At 39.4% G+C, this 22,799-nt stretch overlaps 1 protein-coding gene across 3 annotated transcripts in view; it reads left to right on the top strand.

Moving 5' to 3' along the window:
• Window positions 1–264: 264 nt before the first annotated feature.
• ubr3 (ubiquitin protein ligase E3 component n-recognin 3) overlaps window positions 265–22,799 on the top strand; it is a 40,830-nt gene continuing 18,295 nt past the window's right edge. Inside the window, exons 1-29 of one of the 3 annotated variants that reach the window (XM_023403512.2) lie at window positions 265–918; window positions 2,247–2,386; window positions 2,695–2,847; window positions 3,288–3,443; window positions 4,027–4,067; window positions 4,331–4,397; window positions 4,482–4,612; window positions 4,869–5,097; window positions 6,120–6,299; window positions 7,256–7,389; window positions 7,530–7,616; window positions 7,700–7,765; window positions 7,853–7,942; window positions 8,043–8,171; window positions 8,376–8,428; window positions 8,519–8,652; window positions 9,884–9,969; window positions 10,059–10,200; window positions 11,354–11,450; window positions 12,498–12,639; window positions 13,070–13,174; window positions 13,266–13,436; window positions 14,351–14,383; window positions 15,301–15,746; window positions 17,109–17,197; window positions 19,762–19,911; window positions 20,979–21,112; window positions 21,632–21,742; window positions 22,057–22,257. In XM_023403512.2, coding sequence (XP_023259280.1) covers window positions 485–918; window positions 2,247–2,386; window positions 2,695–2,847; window positions 3,288–3,443; window positions 4,027–4,067; window positions 4,331–4,397; window positions 4,482–4,612; window positions 4,869–5,097; window positions 6,120–6,299; window positions 7,256–7,389; window positions 7,530–7,616; window positions 7,700–7,765; window positions 7,853–7,942; window positions 8,043–8,171; window positions 8,376–8,428; window positions 8,519–8,652; window positions 9,884–9,969; window positions 10,059–10,200; window positions 11,354–11,450; window positions 12,498–12,639; window positions 13,070–13,174; window positions 13,266–13,436; window positions 14,351–14,383; window positions 15,301–15,746; window positions 17,109–17,197; window positions 19,762–19,911; window positions 20,979–21,112; window positions 21,632–21,742; window positions 22,057–22,257 — 4,131 coding nt within the window. In that variant the 5' untranslated portion in view covers window positions 265–484. The remainder of the gene's footprint in view (window positions 919–2,246; window positions 2,387–2,694; window positions 2,848–3,287; window positions 3,444–4,026; window positions 4,068–4,330; window positions 4,398–4,481; window positions 4,613–4,868; window positions 5,098–6,119; window positions 6,300–7,255; window positions 7,390–7,529; window positions 7,617–7,699; window positions 7,766–7,852; window positions 7,943–8,042; window positions 8,172–8,375; window positions 8,429–8,518; window positions 8,653–9,883; window positions 9,970–10,058; window positions 10,201–11,353; window positions 11,451–12,497; window positions 12,640–13,069; window positions 13,175–13,265; window positions 13,437–14,350; window positions 14,384–15,300; window positions 15,747–17,108; window positions 17,198–19,761; window positions 19,912–20,978; window positions 21,113–21,631; window positions 21,743–22,056; window positions 22,258–22,799) is intronic. The other 2 variants (XM_023403511.2, XM_023403513.2) reach the window with 2 other exon arrangements.

Raw genomic sequence — 22,799 nt, 5'->3', positions numbered from 1 at the left:
TTTTTGGTGGGGGAGGTGCGTTAATTTTTATAACATAATTTAATTGATCATTTATTTTTCACATTACTGCTGTGGCCCTCTCCACAGAATTGTGTTGAATGGGTGCTGTAAGGAAACATTTTATCTTATCAGTCCGATGATAATACTGGTGGGATGGTCCCATAGACTGAATATAAAAAGGATGTTCCCAAACAAGGCTGTCAGTTGCCTAGAAACAAGACAACAAAATAGCGCCGAGGCGATGACTGTGCATGAACCGAGCTGGTTAAACAAGCAAACCACCACAGACTCTGCTGCATCAAATACCTGGCTCAGTGGGATCAAATACTTGAATTAGATTTATTTGTATTCATTGTACACTGAGCTCAAATCAATATTGGAAATCCGCCAGCCAACAACGACGTAAAGAGCCGTATCGCGAGAAAGCCCGAGAACATGGAAACAAGACAACAAAAATAAATTTGTGGACAACAAGCCAGAGTGCATGATGGCGGCGTCGCTGCTGCGCCGGGACAAGAAAACCACTGCCACCCACTTGAAGGCAGACTTAAACCGGACTGACAATAGCACCGGGCTCCGACAACTTCAGGAGCTGCTCGACGCTGTGCTAAATCCCGAAAAACCAGCGGCGGACACAGAGGCTCTTGACTGGTGTAAATGTCTAATTGCAGGAGGCGAAGGTTTCGAGGAGTTCTGCAAAACGGTCCGGTCCTATGACAATGCGACTCTGTGCGGCTTGGTTTGGACCGCTAATTTCGTGGCATATCGATGCCGGACCTGTGGCATCTCCCCGTGCATGTCATTGTGTGCTGAGTGTTTCAATAACGGAGACCACACGGGCCATGATTTCAACATGTTCAGGAGCCAGGCTGGCGGGGCCTGTGACTGTGGAGACAGTAATGTCATGCGAGAGAGTGGGTAAGTCCGAGCTAGCTGCGAGCTAAGCTGCTATGCTATTAGCCAGTCTCATTTTGACAGGTCTCGGTGGGGAAATTATCTTACTTGGCAAATCAAATTTTCTCATCTACGTAGTCGGTATCAGCTTCCAGATTATTCTGTCTCAGATATGCTTGCATATTACTGCCAGTCTGCAACAGTTTTGAACATTACGATGCTCCTGTCATTTGTTAATAGGAAACCCTCGATCTAGCAGCTGTGCTTAGAGAGTTAGCCAGCCTTACTACACATAACAGTAATTATAATGCTCGCTGCCATAACTGCAGATTACACTAGATCGTTATTTTACCGATGTCAGATTGGTTAGGTTTGCATCAGGAGTTCGTTTATCGAAACATCGTGACATGGAGATTAGCTTAAATATTGTGTAGTTTCTAATGTTAACGACAGCTTTACAACTGTTCACAGCTTCAGTTGGCTTAAATTACTCTAATTGCTGTTGGTGGTTGAAATGAACAATGAATACGTCTGCTTGCCCATTATATCTCCATTCTTGTGTTTTCCTCTTCAAATGCCACATACATGAAAAAGTTGCACATAAACTACAGTCACATAATTATATTTTATTTATGAATATTAAAATGGTGTGATATCAGATTTTGTCAGTATCAGAGAATGTCATTAGCCCACTTGGTACTTTTCATTTGGACTGACTTTCTAGCTGACTGATTTGTCTGTGTCAAAATGCAGTCTTGAGCAATATGAGCAAGAGATGTAGTAGTTTGTGTGTTGCAATAAATCACACAGTGCATATGTGCGGACATTAAAAATACCTCGCTATTCTTACCTTGGAATACTCAACCCAACCCAACCCAATATTTAACTCTACACCTTTTATATAATAACAAATGTTACATCTATAAAAATTAGCCAAGCATTAAAATTAGAGTTACACTTGAACCCAGCCTCCTGGTTAGTCAGGTCAGTCGCAGAGCCTCTACTCTAACTGTATCTAGTTTTTACTCTTTAAATTGCTACTTCCTCATCTGTGTTCAAAACATCTCTACTTGTTAATGTGTCTCTGTCCTCGTTTGTTTGTTGTTGCAGTGATATTAACTTGTTAGCCCTGTGCTGTTTGTTGTCATTGTTATTTTTAATATTGTTTTTAATAGTGCATTTTTCATCAATGTAAAGCATTTTGTGATTTTATATCTATGAAAGGTGCTGTACAAATAAACTTTACTCACTTATGCACTGAAGAATTCAAATTAAAATGAATGAAAGAGAAATAACTATTTTGATATCGATGAGAGGTCTGCAACGTCAACATTTGTTTATTTTTCTTACAGATTTTGCCAACGACATCGATTGAGAACAGGGGAAAATGTCCCCTCAATACCTCGAGACCTTCTCTTGATGTCTGAGATGGTTCTTCCTCGCTTTATCCTTTGTATCATTCAGTATCTGAGGGATGGATACATTGAACCAGGTGAAAACACGCACAACAGTCTTCTCTTCATAAGGACATGGGATAATATACTTTTAAACAAAAGCTGTAACAATGAAAAATTACTTTAATTGTGTCTCTGTCTTTCCGAAAACTAGTATGAAACCATATTATCTTGTTTACTTCGATTTTGATGTTTTACATATGGTGTGGCTCTCCCGTTGCATATCAAATGCAAACAGGGCCAGCTGTGCAGGTCGGATACTGGTGTTATACAACTGTTTACATCCACAATTATGTTCACAAAGTACAGACTCTCATGGCTTATATCTGTTATCTTGCTTTACCAGACAGCTCAACTGAGAGAGATCTACAGAAAGTCCTGCAGCAGCTGGAGCCTCAAATCTCTTTCCTGGAGGAGCTCACGAAGATGGGAGGAGCAATGAGGACTGTACTGACAAAGATCTTGACCAATCAGCAAACATTCAAGGAGTTGAGCATGGGTAAACATCTACACTGGTGTATGTGTTCACACAACATAGATTAATGATTATCAAGAATTACCATACCACAAAAGTTTAGTATTTCCTCTCTTGGTGGCCTTGGGCTCTATGTTATTGTACTATTCTTTCTTTATTGTCGTCTGCTGCTGTTGCTACTACTACTCACAAAAGAAAGGCAGATTTGCTTGACCTGTTAAATCCCTTACAAAAAATATCAAATATTGAAATAAAAAAAACAAAACAAGTATACTAAAATTTTGTATCACTGTTAACAAAAAGAAATAGGAAGAGGGAAACCTTTTGGTGGGCATCTTCATCTAAGCCTTTACCTTAAATTCTGTACATTTGCTTTTATTAAAGGTTTCTTCATCTTGAGATCTCAACAATACAGTAATTGTTATTGTTGCTGCAATTTGCAATGTTCTGCTTCACTGTTGCAGGCCAAGAGGAGAATGTGTACGCTAAAAAGAACTATGACAAATACTTGTCAGCATTAAAGAATTCAGGTCTGGTGTCTGTGGAGGAGAAAGCCCAAGGTGCTACTGCTGATGTCACAGTTGGTGCTGAAGGAGGTGCAGGAGCAATGGTCCTATTGGGTAAGATAACCATAACACTTAATAACCATCTGTCAACCATTGAAAATGTCTTTGAAAGCAGTTTTGAAATCCTTTATAATCTGCATTCATTTCTCACCGGGGTCACAGCTCTGCAGGTTCCAGAAGTTATTGTCAGGTTTTTCCTTTTGCAAAAAGGAAACAGGGGCTGAAACGTAATTCCCTTATGATTAATAAATCAAAAAGCAATCAGACATTTGGCACTGAACTACATATCTTTGTCCTTCACCACTGTCCTATAAACTTGCAATAAACCCTTTCTCTGCCCCTTTTTACACACAGTGTACTTCAGATGATGATCATACATGATATAATTTGGTAAAGCTAAACTAATAAAATGTATCACTAAAACAGCACAGACCTTTCTGTTGGAGAGATTAAACTTTAGAAACGTTAGAGTTAGAACATGCCACGTCTTATTTTAACCAACACTGAATACTGCTGCTGGAATAAATTGTGAGTTTTGCAAACTGCAGACTCAGGCATGTGCTTGTGTTTGTCCAGTGGCCTAAGATGCTTGTAATGGCTATTTGTGGATAAATGTTTGTTGTTTTGTTTTTTTTAGGAACCACTGCACCAGGGAGCCCAGATGAGTCAAGTAAAGAGGTTTGTGTCAGTACCACCACAAAAAACCTTCGTTCAATTTAACATTTCATTTCGGCTCCAAAAGATTATTCTGTCTTTTTTTTTTTGTTAATGTTTGAATAAATTTCTCTATTGAATATGAAAAATATTGATGTATGCCAATAACAAGTGATGGATATTTAGTGTATTTTAATTTGATATGAATGAATTGATTTTATAGTTTATGTAAAACTTTTTTCAGACCTCTTGTTTGAAATTTGTGTTGTTTTCTTTTTTCCTCCCAGGAAGACCAAGATGCTGGGCAATCTGTTGGTCAGAGGAAGAGGGTAAAGCTGAGTAGCAGTACCAAAGGTAAATGTAAAGAAAATGTAATGTATCAATATATGTTATATGAGCTACTATTTTTATTTTATTGTGTGTCTTTTCTGCCCTCAGACCCAAGTATTATTGAATCTCTAAAGCATAAATGCTTTCTGGAGGAGCTGCTGTTTTGGACAATAAAATACGAGTTTCCTCAGAAGATGGTCACCTTCTTACTAAACATGTTGCCAGATCAAGATTACAAGGTATGTCTTTTCTAGGTTACATACTTGTGAATAAATACGATCTAGTGGTGCTCTAGAATCCCTTTTAGGTGCATGAATGATCTTTTAATGTAATATAATTTCTTAACATTGTCATGACACCAACTCGGTTAACTGAAATGATGCTTGACGTATGTATTATGTTTTGAGAGTGAATTGAATGCTCCTCCTTAAAAGGGACAACATTGTAACCATAAGCTTTAATTGTGTTGGGGGTAATTCTCTTAATCTCTGGCAGATCACTTTTACAAAAACATTTGTTCAGCATTATGCATTCATCATGAAAACCCTGATGAAGAGCCACGAGTCGGATACCATGTCCAACCGCATTGTACATATTAGTGTGCAGCTGTTCAGCAATGAGGAGCTGGCTCGGCATGTGACAGAGGAGTGTCAGCTTCTGGACATTATGGTCACAGTCCTCCTCTACATGATGGAGAGTTGCCTTATTAAAAGTGAACTTCAAGGTAAGTTGTCAAATTGTGTTAGATTCAGCACACCTCATTACACTTCAAATAGTTTTGTAAAGAATGAAGCAGCTGGTTGTAGTGATACTCTAAGTTTGCATCACCACACTACACCACACCATTTCTTTGGCAACATGCATGGTGATTCTGTTGCTTTACCAAACTAAAATTTGAGTTTAAAGATGGACCTTTTATGTCCTATGTTGAAATGTTAAATTTTATGCACCTACACAAAAGATCCCATGTTATGGATTGGGCCAGGAGGCATGGATGACATCATACCAGGTGGTCATTATTTCTTGTAGTCCATCAATCCATTTCTCATTATGTGAGTGACTAAAGCTTGATTTTTCCTTTGAGTGCAGTCTTTTTTTATGTCACTGTGCTGGTGACAGCCAGGTCCGGAGGCGTTATGTCTTCAGGTTCACAGTCTGTACATCCGTACATCCTTCCCATTTTTGTGAACGTGATATCTCACTCTTTTTAGGTAATTTCTTCAAATTTGGCTTAAACATTCACTTGGACTCAAGGATGAACTGATGAGATTTTGGTTGTCAAAGGTCAAAGGTCACTATGACCTCACAAAACATGTTTTTGGCCATAACACACAAATTCATAAACTAATTATCACACAATTTAACACAAATGTCCAGTAGGATAAATGATGAAGCGATGACCTTTACATCCAAGTGGTCAAAGGTCAACTTCACTGTGACATCATAATGTTCTGCAAATACACTTCTGGCCACTATTCAATGCTGTAACTCAGGAAGGGGAGATCGTGACCATATTTCCTGCAACTTGGCTGGTCAGTGGAGGAATACAATCACAAGGTGGTAATTCTAGTTCTTAATTCTGTAGATGACATTGTTACTCTGTATTGGCCGCAAGGTGTTAAAGTGTAACTTGCAAGTGCACTGTCTTAAAGTGTTTTTTCACATATTTGTCTGTAAAGTAAATGCAATATGAGCCAAAATGTCATTAACTTCATGTGCATGTGTTTTTTTTAAATTTCTTTTTAGATGAAGAGAACAGTCGTCATGTTGTGGTGAACTGTAGTGAGGCACTGTTGAAGAACAACACCTACTGGCCATTAGTTAGTGATTTTATTAACATCCTCTCACACCAAAGTGTAGCCAAAAAGTTCCTGGAGGACCATTCGTTGTTGATGCTGTGGATGAGCTTCGTGTCATTTTTCCAGGGTAAGTTATGATTTTATAGGTAAATGATAAATTGACAGAGGTTATATACTGTTTATTTTTGTTTTTTTTTAACCAGAGCAGGACAAAGTACTTCATTCAGACACTTTATGTCTCAGTCACATACGGGGTTCATTGTACTTGCTGGAAATCAGATAAGTGTATGATAATGAAAGAGGTGTTGCTCTTGGATCCCACAGCATCCCTTATGTTTAACTTCCCCTATTGCTATTTATTTGTCTTTGATTAGCACCAGCTCAATTGTACCACATCTGTTCAGTTATGGCAGTCCAGTGGTTTCACCATTAGCCAACCACTTGACTGTTGATATAATAGCTCTGTCATATGTGATGCCGACACCACGAGGTCAAACACGACGGTTGATTTAAATCATAGCTCATACTTGTTCAGATTTTCAGTTAGACTTGGTATACCAACAAAATGCTTAGTCAAGACAAAGGCATACCTCATCTGTCCTCTTCTAAAAATAAAACCTGATAGTGAGTTGTGGAGTGTATGATGCTTTGTCACTGAATTAGAAGTGTAGCCAGTGCTGCTCATTTGCCATGTGTACTCCTCCACCTTCCTAAAAATAACACTCACCCCTGCACACTGGGCTTGAGTATCCTCTTGCAGTAGTTATTTGCAGTGTCACTATTACATTGTATGCATATCTGCTGCACTGTTTTTGCATTAAATTCTCCTGTTTGAGAACCAGGCTATCATCAGGCATATTTGGCAGAGATTTATTTGCTAATTCACTAATATCTACTCATGCATACAGACATTTTCATACATGAAAATATTTTCAGGGGTAAGGAAATATTAATTTAAATAAAACAAAAGGGCCATTCTTTGTGATTTTTTTTTTTCAAATTAATAGCTTACAATATTTTAGTATTAAGAAGCCATGTAACATGTTGATTGTCTAACTTTTTTAACTATTTCTGCTGTGACAGGTATGAACCTGAATAAGCGGGAGTTGAATGAACATGTGGAGTTTGAGTCTCAGACATACTATGCTGCATTTGCAGCAGAACTTGAGGCCTGTGCACAACCAATGTGGGGTCTCTTAACACATTGCAAAGTCAAAGTAAGTCCCAACTTTACACACAGCTCCAGTGTGCATTCCTGATGATATTAATGGAACATGCATCTCAGGCTTCCTGTGCTGCATGCATTTACTGTGTAACTCTCTATGAATTTGTAACATGTTAAATTGTCTGTAAACAGGAGACACAGGAATATACTAAAACTGTGGTACGTTACTGTTTGGAGACCCTTCAGATCTGGTTTGATGCCATTGGCTTCATTGATGAGGTAAACTGAAAAAACAAAGTGCTGAACTTACAAGCAAGCATTCCTATTCCCTGCTTCTCATGACTTATATATGTCTCTCATAGCCTGCTCCAAATCAAGTGACATTTCACCTGCCACTGCACCGCTACTATGCCATGTTCCTCAGCAAGGTATGACAGAGCCACTCATCTCTTAAGGCAGTTGTAGTTGTGTGTGTTATGTGTTTTAAATTAAATTATTTGGTTGAAAATTCTCAGGCTATAAAGTGCCAAGGCCTGGACCTGGACAGCCTCCTGCCTGACCAAGAGATGTTGATGAAGATCATGGTGCATCCACTCCAAATCCAGGTATAACACTAAAGGGCCAATAAACAAATTTACAATTTTTGTTCACCTGTATATGTTAGTAGCCATGTGTTTATGAAAACTTTGCTTTGTGTGGCTGTAGGCATGCCTGTCAGAGATCCACAGCAACATGTGGGTCAGGAATGGTCTGCAGATCAAGGGACAGGCTATGACCTACGTGCAGTCACACTTCTGCAACTCCATGATTGACCCAGACATCTATCTGCTCCAGGTTGGGATTATGTTTATTTTATGTAAGAAGGGACAATGCACATGTATTAACACGAGCACTCAGGTCCATCATGTAAATGTGCAAGATTTAGCCACACAGGCAAATTTTCATCTGCAATCTGCAGTCCCTGGACTGCTGGATCACAAACACTTTTTATATCAGTTTTTTGATATCATTTAAATCTAAACTTTTCTTGTTTTACAGGTTTGTGCATCAAGACTAGACCCTGACTACTTTATCTCAAGTGTTTTTGAGAGGTAAGCTGTCTCATACTGCATGCTGCACCTTAATTCACACACAGTGTAGTGGCAGTGCATTCATTTTATACACTATTTTTTGCCACACAGGTTTAAAGTGGTTGACTTGTTGACCATGGCGTCCCAGCATCAGAATGCTGTGTTAGACTCTGAGCAGGAGAGACCGATGCTTGAAGGAGCACTGACCTTCCTGGTCATACTAACAAGTCTTCGCATACATTTGGGTAAGTGGTACAGTAAAGGATGCATGCAGTCTCAGGTACCGCAATAACAAATATCTTTCATAAAGTTGATAATGTATAAGCTCAGCATGATAGTGGAGTGCTATAGTTTTAGCCTTGTCTGGGCCACTTGCACAGGTAGAGAGTGGGTGACCACTGCCTGACTTATTGCTGCATTGTTGGGACACTTTACAAAATTAAGAAATTGTTTCAAATTTCATGTTGACATATGCAAAATCTTGTATTATAAGGAGAGGATGGGACACTCTCCCAAAAGTGTTGAAGCATGAAGGTAGACAGTGCTCAGCAGACTCAACAGTAGGGCTGAATTTTGTTAAAGTAATGATTAAATTTTTGAAAGAATACAACTTTGGAATCACAAGAGAGGCAATATTATTTAGATTTTAAGACGAAGAGGTGAAAAAATTACTTCTGGACCGCTGCTGTCACTGGCAAATTTGCACAGGTGCATCTAATTGAAGTTGACCAAGCTACCAAATGAAATGAGTTGCAGTTTTCTGCTCAATATGTTTTCTGCGCGCTGATGTTTGTAAATGGTAAAATCAACCTCTGGTATAATAATGTTTGAAAACATAGAGAGAACTCTGTGTCTTTGCTGATCGAGAAGACCAGCGGAATAGTGTGTCTCTAGATACACTTGGTGATCACATTGCCTCACCGTCCAGCACTAACAAGCTGACTCGTTAGTTTACGTTACTGTCAGCTGGTGATTGGATGGTGATTTGAATTTTCCAGTTAAACTTTAAGATGATCCCAGCTGATATTATGTGAGGGGCAGGGTTCACACTGGACCGGTCACCAATCACAGGGCTGACACATAGAGACAGACAACCGTTCATGCTCACATTCACACCTATGGATGATTTAGAGTCACCAGTTAATCTAAACATGAACATGCAAACATCCACACACAAAGGCCCCTGCTAGCCGGCAGTTTCTTGCTTTGAGGTGACAGTTCTTACCACCAAGGTGCCTCATTAGCATTTCAAACCACTGGTAGTTAAATTGGCACTGGCCTGTCCTTTGTTTATAGAGCCAAAGACAGGGAATGGTATTATTAAAGGAAGAGGCACACTCGTGCTGAAACTGACTAAAACAGTTCACATGATATTTGCTCAAACACAACTGAGTTCTGCTATTAGTATTTATTGTAGGGCTGTACTCTTTGTCACCTTGTTTCTACATTCACTGTCCTTCTCATTTTCTCTGTTAGGGATGACAGATGATGAGATCCTTCGGGCTGAGATGGTCTCACAGTTGTGTATGAATGACCGTACACACAGCGCACTATTAGATCTTGTATCCTTCAGTACTTATCAAATACATTAAACGGCAACTATATTAAGTGGTCCAGAACAATCTTGTCTTCCTTAAGAGCGGTTTCCTAGATTCCTGAGAATCCCAACCCAAAGAGTGGCATTGTACCAGGGAGTTGTAGTTTTGAGGAGATGCTTTCCGCTGTGGCTGACTTCAAAGCACCGGTGTTTGAGCCTGGAGGCTCTATGCAGCAGGGCATGTACACACCTAAAGGTAGGATGATTTATTAACAAACCATTTTAACAAGTAATGGTCACCCTTTTTGAAACGTGTCATGGGGAATGTCACAGAAGTGACTAGTGAGGTTAATGGTGAATTTACATACAATTGCATGTGTTCAGATAAATAAAGTAAATAAATTGGTTTGGTTTGAATCTAGAAACCAAAAACATTCAGATGGTTTTTGGGTGTTGATATCAGTTATTAGTGCCAGTGTTAATTATCCAAAACTCACTGAGACAGACATAGCGCTTTTGTATAGTCTGAAGTGTAATTGGAGGCTCAATCATGTTTTTAAAACACAAAAGGCTCTGTTTGTGGGTGGGAAACCAGTAGGAGCTCTTGTCCTCTATGCTGCTTTTTGTGTGTCATTTGCACAGCAGGGTTTATACCTGGGGGACAACATTGAGAGGTAGATATGTCTGTCTGCTGCCATCCACTGGACAACTCTAGTGCTAACAGTAACAAGGACTGCAGTGTGGAGGGAACTGGGCGTGTAATATTAAACTAATCACAGGGCTCTATTTTTTCCTTTTTTCTTTTTTTTTTATAATTGAAAACATGAAGAAAAATGTTTTGCCAACATCAACAGTGATTTAATTGCTTTAATTGATTTAATTGCAAAAGTGCAACAAAACAGAATCCAACAAATGTTCTTTATTTGTGCCGAGGGACAATGAATTAATATGTATTCAAAAGTTTAAATTGCTATCCAGCAAGAAGAGTTTTATTATTATTTATTATTTATTATTTATATCCTGGCATATACAACAACATTTTTCAGTAGATATGAATCTGACACATAATAGAAACAAATGTATGCTCAATGCCTTCTTGAATAATAAGATATCTTACACAACCCACTGAGACGATATATTCAAATGAATATCTATATTGTATCTAACATATTGTGCCTCCGACCACAGGTTTTATATTATAATTCATGGGCAGAAATGAGTAAAAATGATGAGTTTGATGCCTGAACAGACTCACAGTCTTAAGCATTAGCTCTGTGTCATTAGTTCAGCCAACCACTTGGGGTCAGGCTTACACCACTTACATAGAGAAGGTGAAAATAGGATGAAAGTGAATCAATGTCACTTTGTATCAGAGGTTAAAAAGCATTTCTTTCTCTTTTCTCAATTAGCGGAGGTGTGGGAAAAGGAGTTTGACCCCATCATGGTTGTTCTCAGAACAGTCTATCGGCGTGACGTCCAGTCTGCAATGGACAGATATTCTGCATTGTAAGTTAACACTGTTGTCTTCCCCCTAAATAAATGGCTTGCTTATTTGATTTAGAACAGTACAGCGGTTTTCATTGTAAAATCGCATCGGATAATGTCCTTTTATTTGCTTGGCAGTCGTCTGTTCTTTTGCTGAAGTATTCATGTTCAGTCATCCCTGACAAAGCCAACCTGAATCATGCTCTGTTCAGTATCGTATGGTCCCCTCTCTCACCTGGCCCTGAAGGGACATGATAAGAAAGGTCAGGTCTGCTGGCTGCTATAGTTGGTTCCAATTAGGTAGCTGTCGAGAAAAATCAATTTATTTCAGGCTAAATTGTAATAGAATTGAGGAAATCTTTCTTGTTTGATTGTGGTACGGACGTCTCCCAGGACAAACGTGTCAGTGGAGGTGGTGAAGGAGATACCTTGGGGTTAATTTTCTTTAAGGTCGCTGGAATGTGTGAGGGATGCTAATTATAAGAAAGGGGCCCTCACTGAGTGCTTTATTGTTTGAAATGGTACTTGGGAAGATAACCTTTTTATAATGGGATTTTAGGCCATTTTTGGTGTAACTGTAATTGAAAGTGTGGATAGAGCACTCATATAGATAACTGCACTTCTTTCACATACAGAATGCCCTTTTCTTTGCCAATATTTGGTTTTGCACAAACAGAGCCATATTTCTCCTTGAAACACATTGAAGCTGCCATTGCCACCTTCAGAGTCTGATACCAGCCTCATGTTGCTCATTCACACTGTTTGCATGATGGATTGCCTGTCAAACTGGCCTTGGTTTTATATAATAATGATCCCTTCATCACTAATAGAGTGAGCGACCGTGCTGCCCATCGGCTATTCTGTTGCATAGACTGAAATCTTTTGTACAGTGAATTAGACTCAACAGTGTTCGGTGTCACTTTGTCAAACTGTTGTTTCGCTTATTGTTTTACTTTATGTGGATATTCAACCTTCTGTTGCATGTAAGCTAGCAAACATTCTTATGGTGTGGTAATTGCTAATTCTTCTCTTATATTTTCTTTTATTGTTGATGATGATTTCTTCTAGTTTGAAGCAGTCTGGCATTCACACCGGCAACCCATGGCCACCTTACAAAGAGAGGACGCCTCTGCACCCGTGTTACAAAGGCCTAATCAAGCTGTTGCACTGCAAGACACTGCACATTGTGATATTCACTCTCCTTTACAAGGTGAGCCTTTCAACAACTATTCATGCTGCCCTTGCATCTCAGTTTACTCCTTTAGCTAAATCAGAAGTGTTTCTGTTTGCCATTTTAATTGGTGTAATTGGTCAAGTAATTGACTTGGCAATTAATTGGTGCTGACATGTTACAAGATATTGGTACATTACAGGACTGAAAAAATGCAGGTGCAGCACAATATGAGCAGATCTCATTGTGTAGATTTGCATAATGTAGAAATGAAAATAGAAAGGCAGTGACAGGTGATAAGTCGTTTAACTGCAACAATGTTGATATAATTGGTATCAGTAGTGAGGAGTGTCATTTCCGTCTGTATCATTATAGTTCAAACTGTTTTTTATCAAATGAAAAATGGTGATAAACTTGCAGAGGGTTTTCCATGTTTTTCAGTTTAAACTAATAGTTCAATATGTTCTAGATATGGATGGATCACCAGAACATGTCTGAGCATGTTCTGTGCATGGTGCTGTACCTGATTGAGCTGGGCTTGGACAATCAAGTTCAAGACAACAAGGAGGATGAGGTGAGATATGGGGCCTGTGAGTTGCAGCCAGTCTTGTCACTGTGTAGACTGCAAACCAGCGTCCTACAAAATGTGTATCTTATGCTTCCAGGAGCCTTGCATTGAGGAGCACTGCCATGACAGCTGGTTCCCTGGCACCAACCTCCTCTCCAATCTGCACCATGTCATCAACTTCGTGAGGGTTCGGGTTCCTGAGACGGCCCCTGAAGTGAAGAGAGAGGCACCTCCTAGCACCAGCACCGAAGCGTCCTCTTATGGCCAGGTAAAATGTTGCTCTGCTAAAGGTTGAGCTGAATTACCATTAACTACATTGCAGTGTGACTGGCTGGGAAAGAAAGCTGAGCATCTCAGAGCTCAAGCCCAGATATTTTTTTTCAAGAGACCCAAGCTCAAAGGGGCAGTGATTATTGGACTTGAATCAATCATGAAGTGTCCAAAAACACACTCCGTGGGCCAATGTTGCAGTGCATTTGCTGGATGGTATTAGTAGGCGATCAACTGCTTAAAGATTAGCCGTAAACACTTGATAAGCGGAGGGCATGCCAGGCCTGTGTGCTGACAGTTTTGTTTTGTATCTTTTTGTCCTCCACCAGCTAATGAACCAGCACAGTGACAGCTGGGTGTGGTTTTCACAATTAGGCACATAACATGGCACGTGTTGCTTAAGCCCACTTAAATCAGTAGTTCTGTGTGGCAAATAAACAAATTAACACCAACATGGTTGTAAACAATATATATTTATAGACATTTTTCACTTGATTAGAAAAGGCACTATAATGTCTGCCATTAAAAGCACTGGAAAGATTGAGTTACCTGCCACCTTCACTTCATTCAACATCCATTTCTCTGCCCTTTCCACTATGTAACAAGCGTCACGCTGGCACAGCCAAATGGAGAGCAGCCACAGACACAATCCTGTCATTGGCTCCCAGCTAAGAAATAGTCTGGCACAAAAATTTAGGGTGTTTAAGTGTTGTTGACAAAGTGTAGGGTCACAACAACCTTGAAAGACTTATATTGGACTTGTATGACATTGTTTTTTCATATTTTCTTTGAGCTCAGCCCTGCCATGCATAGGCTTTATTTATGATCTTATATTGTTTGTTTAGTACCGTCATGTTCCTCTTTCATATCGTCATTATTATTGTTGCTCACTTTGCTGTACTCACTCCACAGAACTCCAGGCGTCTTTCAGGGAATTGGAGAGAGGTAGTTGTCTGGACCCGATTGCCACCAGCAGCTGCATTTGTCTATTCTATCTTTGTTATGAAAGAATTTCTGTGCACGTGTTTGTTTTGTGCTTTTCAAAGGAGGGTCTGCCTTGGTTTGTTATGGCGTGTGTATAATGTCATGCTTCAGCAGTTCCCCTCCCTCTTGACTGCTGAAACTAATTACGTGTGTAATGCAGGTTTGAGTAAACGCTTTTTAACTGCATGTCAGTATGATTGATGTTGCCTTGACTGGGCAATATGATGTATGTTTATTTAACAGTGCAGCTCTGGTCCTTTTTTGTCAGGTCAGGTCAGGACAATCTTTCAGATGGCTTGTGTGTTTTTACGTCAGAATGATTAGAATTTTTCCAGGAATCTGGTTGTTCTGAGCATTATCAGCAAAGGTATTCGTGAGATGTCAGCTGAAATTTTATAATGGACATTTAATTTGACTTTTATATGCATTGTCCCTGTCTCACTATGGTAATGAAGAACCTCTCTAATCCATCAAAGTCCATCAGACTATTAGTGATATAATTTTAAGAGATGATGTTTGTGCTTAAAGACAGGTCTGCCAAAGCGCCCAGATAAAGGTGGAATTTGATAGGATGTTGGTCACAAAGTTTTTCTTTTCTCTTTGTTTGCATATTGTGTTGATACGGTGTGGGCTTGATACTTGATATGTATCAAGTGTTGTAAAATGAGTTTATATGTTTGTGACTGTATTTATGCATCATATGTGTTAAGTGGGTTCTTGTAGCTTAAATCATAGAACAAGTCATTAACACACCCAGGCTTATATCACCCATATAAAAACAAATCTGTGTTCTCATGGTGTTATGCGGTGTTTTCATATAAAAATGTCCACAGGAATTACTCTATGTAAATAAATGTATATGTTCAATGCTTTCCTAGAACCTCCGTGAAGCTCAGGTGTTCAGCCTTGTGGCGGAGCGCAGGAGGAAGTTCCAGGAGATAATCAACCGCAGCAACACTGAAGCCACCCAGGTTGTCAGGCCCAAGAGCTCCTCAACACGCTGGGTCCCACCAGGCACACACCCCCAGCTGGTGACAGAGATCCTGGAGATCCGAGAAAGCATGCTGTCCCTCCTCATCAAGCTCCACCAGAAGTTGTCGTCCAAGCAGAACTCTCTGTCGGCATCCTGGCTCGAGGATATGGACACAACCCGTCACGCTCATGGAGATGGCATTACATCCATTGAGCGCATCCTCACCAAGGCAGCCACACGCAGCTGCCAAATTAAGCGTAGCATCCAGGACATTTGTGGAAAGGTGTGTCCTCCGGTGCCACCAAAGAAGAACAGTCCCACTGACAAGAAAGCCATGGATAAAGAAGAAAGGTAGTGTAATCTACAATTGATTTGTACAGCTCCATTTTGCATATTCATATTATAACCTTGGTCTCTGGTTGCGTATTCATATTGTGTTCATGCAGCAATTTGAACAGGAAGGTATATCACCATGTGCATTATTCTAATGTATAATCAAGACATAATCTTTAATTTTGTTTGTGAGACTACAATAATTGTATTACTGTATTACAGTTTAATTGCAAGTCATGTGTGCAAGGACACGTACAGGATGTGTATCCAGTCATACTTGTTTTTTCTTTATATATCCAATGCAAAGAAGGGGCTTGAGTCAAAATGAATGTGAATCAAAGGGTTATAATTAATCACTGACCTGATTGTCTCAGCCTTTCACATTATATAATTTAAACTGCTGTAGAAATCACCATGGGGCATTGGATGTGCAGAGTGGCAAGATACACAAGACACGTGACCAAAGCAGCAGCCAATTAAGGCTCTTTGTTAGCTACATTTTCAAGGTTCTAATCAATTTCAGAAGATATCAAATGTCTACTTACCATTTTTTTTGGAAAAATAACCTACACACTCATATGTGTTGCCATTAACTCAACATCCTCTGATGATGGAATGGGCTATAACCATTTGAGAACGGCCTACTTTTGGGGTTGGCTTCACCCCACAGACAAAGATAAGGGTAGAATCTAGTCCCATTCGCACAAACTAGGTTTCCATGGCAACAGTCAGGCAGCAGTGCGGTCAGTGGCAGTGAGAAGTGAGAAGCTGCTGCCCATTCCTCAGGCTGGTTGTCGGCACCCCTGAAGCCATCAGTGAAAATTATTGAGCTGTGACGCTCCTGTCTACATTTATTTATGTCCTCTTATTAGGGACTTAATTTGCAGTCAGCTCTTGCCCTGTAAGTCTGCAGAGTGGGGCTCAGCCCACCATATTAGTTTAATAAAGCCCATTTTCCAACTTTCACAACACAGCTTTGTTGAAATCAGACACCTGGTACATAATGTAACAGTATCCCCTGCTACATTGAAGAATCTGTTGCACATGCTGAGGATGATCAGGGGACACATGCCCTGCACAACCGACATGCTTAATACCAGGACACTGTTCTGCATTTGTGAAGTGGAAATGGAAGTAATTAATTATCTTGATGGAGCAAATGGTTGCTAGAAACTTGTACGAAATCTCTATTTTCACCCTACTTTCACCTTTTTTTTCAGTATTGGATAAAATTAAGTCTTTTAAAAGTCAATATAATGTAATATTATAGTTACATAGACAAATGTAGTTTTCATTTGGTTTTGAATTCAGTTGAAAACTGGTTTGCTATTCACATTACTGCACATTAATCAATAGTATTTCACTCATTCTTTCTTTCAGACGTCAAAGGGCTAGAGAGAGACAGCAGAAACTGCTTGCTGAATTTGCCTCCAGGCAGAAGAGTTTCATGGAAACAGCTATGGATGTTGGTAAGAAAAGGCCAGCGCACCTTCTTTTCTTTGCTCTAGTCTTACAACTTTAAATTACTAACACATCATTTGCAGGAGCCACTGCCCAATTTCTGTTTGTAAAGAGTTTGCCTCCTGTCATGGCAGGATACTCTGCATGAGCAGAAAAGCAGCAGCAACAGTACGACACACGTGCTAAAACAATCTTTACTTGTGTGTTGTATATTTACTGTAACATAGTTGTAAATCAAAGTGCATAATCCAGTCTACATGTGGTAAATGCATGTGTTGAATGTATTTTTTTGAGTTATTGACTCCTCTTGGCTAACACATGCCTAAGGTGAGGTGTGTGGCGGAGGTGCTTAACAAGTGCACCTAAACTTCTCTTTTCATTCTAGTTTAGTGTGCTTTACAATATGCATTGTTTTAGTATGGCCACAAACTGTGAGTGCATGTTTTTTTTCCAGGGGCTGGCATTTTAGTAAATTTTTTATTATCAGTTTAATTTCTCTAAAATAAGCACATTTCTTTGGGCAATCTTTTAGTTACCATAGAGCTCCTTCTTTGTATAAACAAACAGTACTGACTTAAAATGTAGAATGGAAATCAACAATTTGTTCTGAGCACTGTTCTGAATATTAATTGCTTAAACAAGAACTGATTCGCCACTGCTGTACTGTGTACAGCTACAACAACCAGTCTGGTAGAATGCGCAAACTGGGTTTGCTCTGACAGTGGAGTATGCGACCTTTATAAAAGCACACAACACAAATTAACACTTTTTGTTTGAAGGACATCTTGCTACTGTAGCCCTTACAGAAAAGCGCTGTTGGCTGAAATAAACCTATCGTTACTATTGCTTTTACACCGGGGCAAGGTGACAGTGGGCCAAGTGCGTACTAGTGGTTTCTGCAGGCCTGTTAGGAGAAACTGAGAGGAGAGTGCTCCTGTGGGAGTGTGGGTGGCTGCTGGCTGAGGGCACATAGGATCAAAGCACTAATAGTGGGCTGGACTCCCAGGGCCAACCCTGACACAGCATGGTTAGTGAATGAATAATGGCTGCTGTGATCAGATGAACTATTCCGGCATGAATGTAGTCTGACCTCTGTCTGCACGCTTCTTACTGAGCAGTAACTTTAGTTGCTTTACTTCAAGCTTTCTGCTGGCATTGCATCACCTGTAGTGAAGTAAAATTTAAATGGGATTGAAAGATCAATCAACCAAGTGAATGCAGTGTAGGGTGTTTGTAGATATCTATTTTAATTTTCCTGCAAAATAAAATTTGGCAATGTGCTGAACTTGCTGTTTGGTCTTGAAGTCAGTTGTGAAATCATTTTTTTTTTTTTTTTTTTAAGTTATTTTTTGGGGCTTTTTGTGCCTTTATTGATAGAGCAGTTTAGGGAGACAGGAAATGGGGAGGCAGAGAGAGGGGGAATGACATGCAGCAAAGGGCTTGTCCGATGCGAGACTCGAACCGGGGCCGACTGCAGCGAGGACCTTAGCCTCTGTATATGGGGCGGATGCTCAACCAACTAAGCCATACAACGCCCCTTGAAATCAGTTTGTGTCACAGAATAAAACAAAGTTCACTTAATAACCTTGGAATTATATTCACAATAGTAGAAACCTCTGTTCTTATGTTTATATTTGCATATTTTGTGTCTTACCTGGACACTGGTGTACGTGCATACAATACTTAAAAGAGATATCACAAATTTATGCTGTAGGAAGCATAAAGCAGCAGCACGCCAACAGTTTGTGTCCTTGCCGTGTTACCTTGTATGTGTGTGTTTGTGTGAGCATGCGCACACATTGGTGGCTCTGTGTACTGGGACGGCCTGGGGCTAAAGCTGTAGTGTTGACATCTAATACAAACAGCTTTCATTTCCCCAGGAACACAGTGACCTCTCCTGAGAACATACTCTTCCAAAAAGCAATAAATCAATTTCCAACACAGGTTGACATTTCTCCACAATACTTACTGCTCAAATTGAACACAGTTCTTAACATTTAAAACTAATTTCACATCAGTAATTAATTTCTAGTGTTATGCCAATCATGCAGATGGGGGAAAGCAAAGAGTGAATTTACTTGTGTCCTCAGTATTGATATATGGACATTACATACTTCACTGCTCAACTTCCATTTTGGCTGTCTGTCCACATTCCTCTTTAACTGCTGTAAGGAAGCAATACATAGGAATTTTTGAATACTGCAAAAGATCATAGTCAGAAGCATGTTCTTAGACTCTGGTCTCCTGGTCAAAATTATTTGCACCCCTGAATTTGAAATACATAATTCAGAAAGGGTTCAGAAATAACTGAAAATGAACCAATTTTGTATAACGAGAATAAAATGCCAAATGTTACTGAACAGAAAAAATAAAACTTCACTGAATTTTTTTTTAAGTATCTATAAGATATTTTGGCTTTAGCTGTTATAGTGCATCCCATTGTTATATTTTTATGTTTATATTATCATTTTATATTATCACTGTTGCGCTATATTTTCAATGAAAGTATTTACTAAAGTATTAAGCTTTTGCAAATTTAGATTTAAGGTTTTCCTTCTTTTTTTTGCGACAGAATCCCCTGACACGGAGGCAGCAATGGACCTAGGAGCATCTGAAGTGATGGAGTCTGAGGTTCTTTATGACTGTGTGATCTGTGGCCAAAGTGGACCCTCCACAGAGGACCGACCCACTGGCCTAGTAGTTCTACTCCAGGCATCCTCGGGTACTGCACTTCCCACCATCCTCCTCATCATCCTTGGTTTTGTTGATCAATTATAAATAACTGGCAGTGTGGAGCCCGGCCGGGTCAAATTAACAGGAGGAGTCCTTCATAAACATTCATTTTCTATTCCTTTATTGGCAATCAGGCCAAAAACAGCTATTCATTGCCCCTTTGATCCACCATATTGGGAATCAGACTTTTATTAGGCAGTTTAACCGTTGCTTTAATTGGGTCATTTATCATTCATGTTGATCCCTGCTCACTTGGTACATGGGGCCTTCTGTTGTAAGAGGTAATTTCTTTTCCATTTTTGTGGACAGGGAGGATCACTCACTGTCATCCTTAAATGGCAGTTTTGATTAATAATTAGTCACATTGTAAAACGGTTCAGAAGAGTCTGACCTCAAAATCTACCACCGATGACCAACAGCGGGTCCATTAATTACATCGTCTGTTCTGTCAACCAGGAACCATTATCATATAAAGCTTTACATTGTTCTGTTGTGATGTTATTGTTGTAAATGAATTGTTTTGCATTGTGATATGAAAAGCATAAACATGTAAATTTAGCTGCTGGATGGTAACAACAAAGCATACTTTACTTGGCTGAGATGATTAGTGAATTAATTAATTAGTCAATCGATAGAAAATTAATTGCCATTTATATTGATAATCAGTTAATCGTTTTTAAGTTCTTAATCAAGCAAAAATTCCAAAATGTGTTTCGATTCAGCTGCACAGCTTTTGCTTTGGGAGAATTAGTTGCCTCTGTTTGAAATCATTGTAAATTGATTATCTTTGGGTTTTTGCTGGTGAGTTGCATTAATTTGATATATTATGCTGGGCATTATTTGCTGTTTTCCAAGATTGTTTTGAAATCTTAATGATTAATCAAAAAAAGGGAGAACAAAAATCAATGGATTAATGAATATTGTAATGAATTGTAAATTGCAGCCCTTGTACTGTGAAACTTCTGATCACAATCCTTGATTTTTTTTCATGTAAACACTGAATAAGTTAGACAGATTCATCATCATTCATTGCTGACTTCTTCGATTGTCTTTCAGTGCTTGGGCATCGCTGCAAAAGCAAAGAGGCTAAGAAGCTACCGACGAGCGATGAAGAGCACATCTACCCTGCAGACACGTGTGGAGTGGCTCATGATGTCAGGCTGACACTCATGCAACGGTTCTTCAAAGATGTGGGTGTATTGCAGAAAATATTACCAGCTTTACACCAGAGAGAGAAAAGGCTGAACGTGCTTAGATCGCTATGAGGGATATGGATTTGTGTGTGTAAATTGACAGCTTCGGCAGCTCAAATTATAGAGCTCTCATCCTGTCTATGAATTTCTTGACACTGAGTTTACATGCGTGTCGGCAAAGTAAGAACTGAAATCACTCAAAAATAAACCTATGAAACCTAGTCGAACCAACGGTGTTTACACTACACTGACTTGGTTATAACCAAATACAGTGCTGTGTATTTACTTTGTAGTCTAGTTAGTTAAATACCTCATAATACATAGCAGAATCACATAAGCTGATTTATTTTCACTCTGTTGTGTGGTGTTTAGTGTAGTTTGTTAATCCAGACATAAAAAGAAAAAACTATTAATTCATCAGCACCACAAAATAAACAAAAGGTGCAGGAGGTTGAATGTTTGAAGACCTATTTGCATACTCTAATGGATGTGATTTTTCTCTTTTGAATTCTACAGAGTTCTTGTCTGCAGTCTGTGTCAATAGGTTGGGATGGGGGTGTCTACGTCCAGACCTGTGGACACACTCTGCATATAGATTGCCACAAGTCATACATGGAGTCTCTGAGGGTAAGAGAAAGCTTGGACCTTGTAAAATGATGAGTAAGTCGACAGAAAATTCAATACCAATCAATAACAATTTTGTCAGCAGTTATTTAATCATTTTAGTTATTAGTCAGGTGAATATTATATATATAATACAAATATGGAGGCCTAGAGCCACCATTTTGAGATATATTCCTAGTGTAGATGCAGTATGGACTTAAGATTTTGGATCCCTGGGAGGCGCAGTCCTGAATGTTATTCTTTTTCTTTCAAGTTTTGAGTTTAGATTGCATAGGTCAAATGTGTCTCATGTGTCTTTTTTTTGTTTGTTTTTTCAGAATGACCAGGTCCTCCAGGGTTTCTCTGTCGACAAGGGTGAATTTACATGCCCACTCTGTCGACAGTTTGCCAATAGTGTCCTTCCCTGTCGCCCCGGGCGGTCCACAGAGGCTGGTGCCTGGCACACACCCACAAACAAGAAGATGTGTGTGCTGGTAAAGGAGGTAGAAGATCTTCAGGAGAAACTTGGCCTTTTCCCTGTAAGTTTTACAATAAAGTCAGGCATTTATTACTGAAGGCAGCCTGTTTGCCTTACACAGCTGTGCTTTTTAAACACAGTCAACTCATTAGGGGCCGGTGGTAACATAGACAGTGATTATAATTAGTACAAACAATCAGCTTATGCCAAATCATAGGGGGGTGTTGACTACTGATGCAGATGGAAACAGGATGGTTAATTCCCTCAGGAATTCAGAAACAAGCTCCTGTTTCATCAAGCACCTGCCATTCTTTGAGTGTCAGTGATCCAGTGGTACAGTTTTTTTCTGATCGTATGAGATATAGGGAGGGATGTCATTTTAAAATTAGAATGTATCGTATAGCTCTCATGTTTGGCACAATACTTTATGCTGTTTTTATTTTTCTTGCAAAAGACAGACTTTTCATACAATTGCAGGGAACTTTTATTAAAAGGGATAATAACTACGAGCTCATCTATATTGCTCGGGGCATATATTGGAATCATCCTTTCTTTGATGAACCATTACATTGCATATTGATTCTTACATACCCGTAAGGTGTT

Source organism: Seriola lalandi, unplaced genomic scaffold (assembly GCF_002814215.2).
Source record: "Seriola lalandi dorsalis isolate HSWRI2012SDOR001 ecotype SW California unplaced genomic scaffold, Sedor1 jcf7180002054140, whole genome shotgun sequence".
Classification (NCBI taxonomy): domain Eukaryota; kingdom Metazoa; phylum Chordata; class Actinopteri; order Carangiformes; family Carangidae; genus Seriola; species Seriola lalandi.
This window is presented reverse-complemented; position numbering and strand designations above follow the sequence as displayed.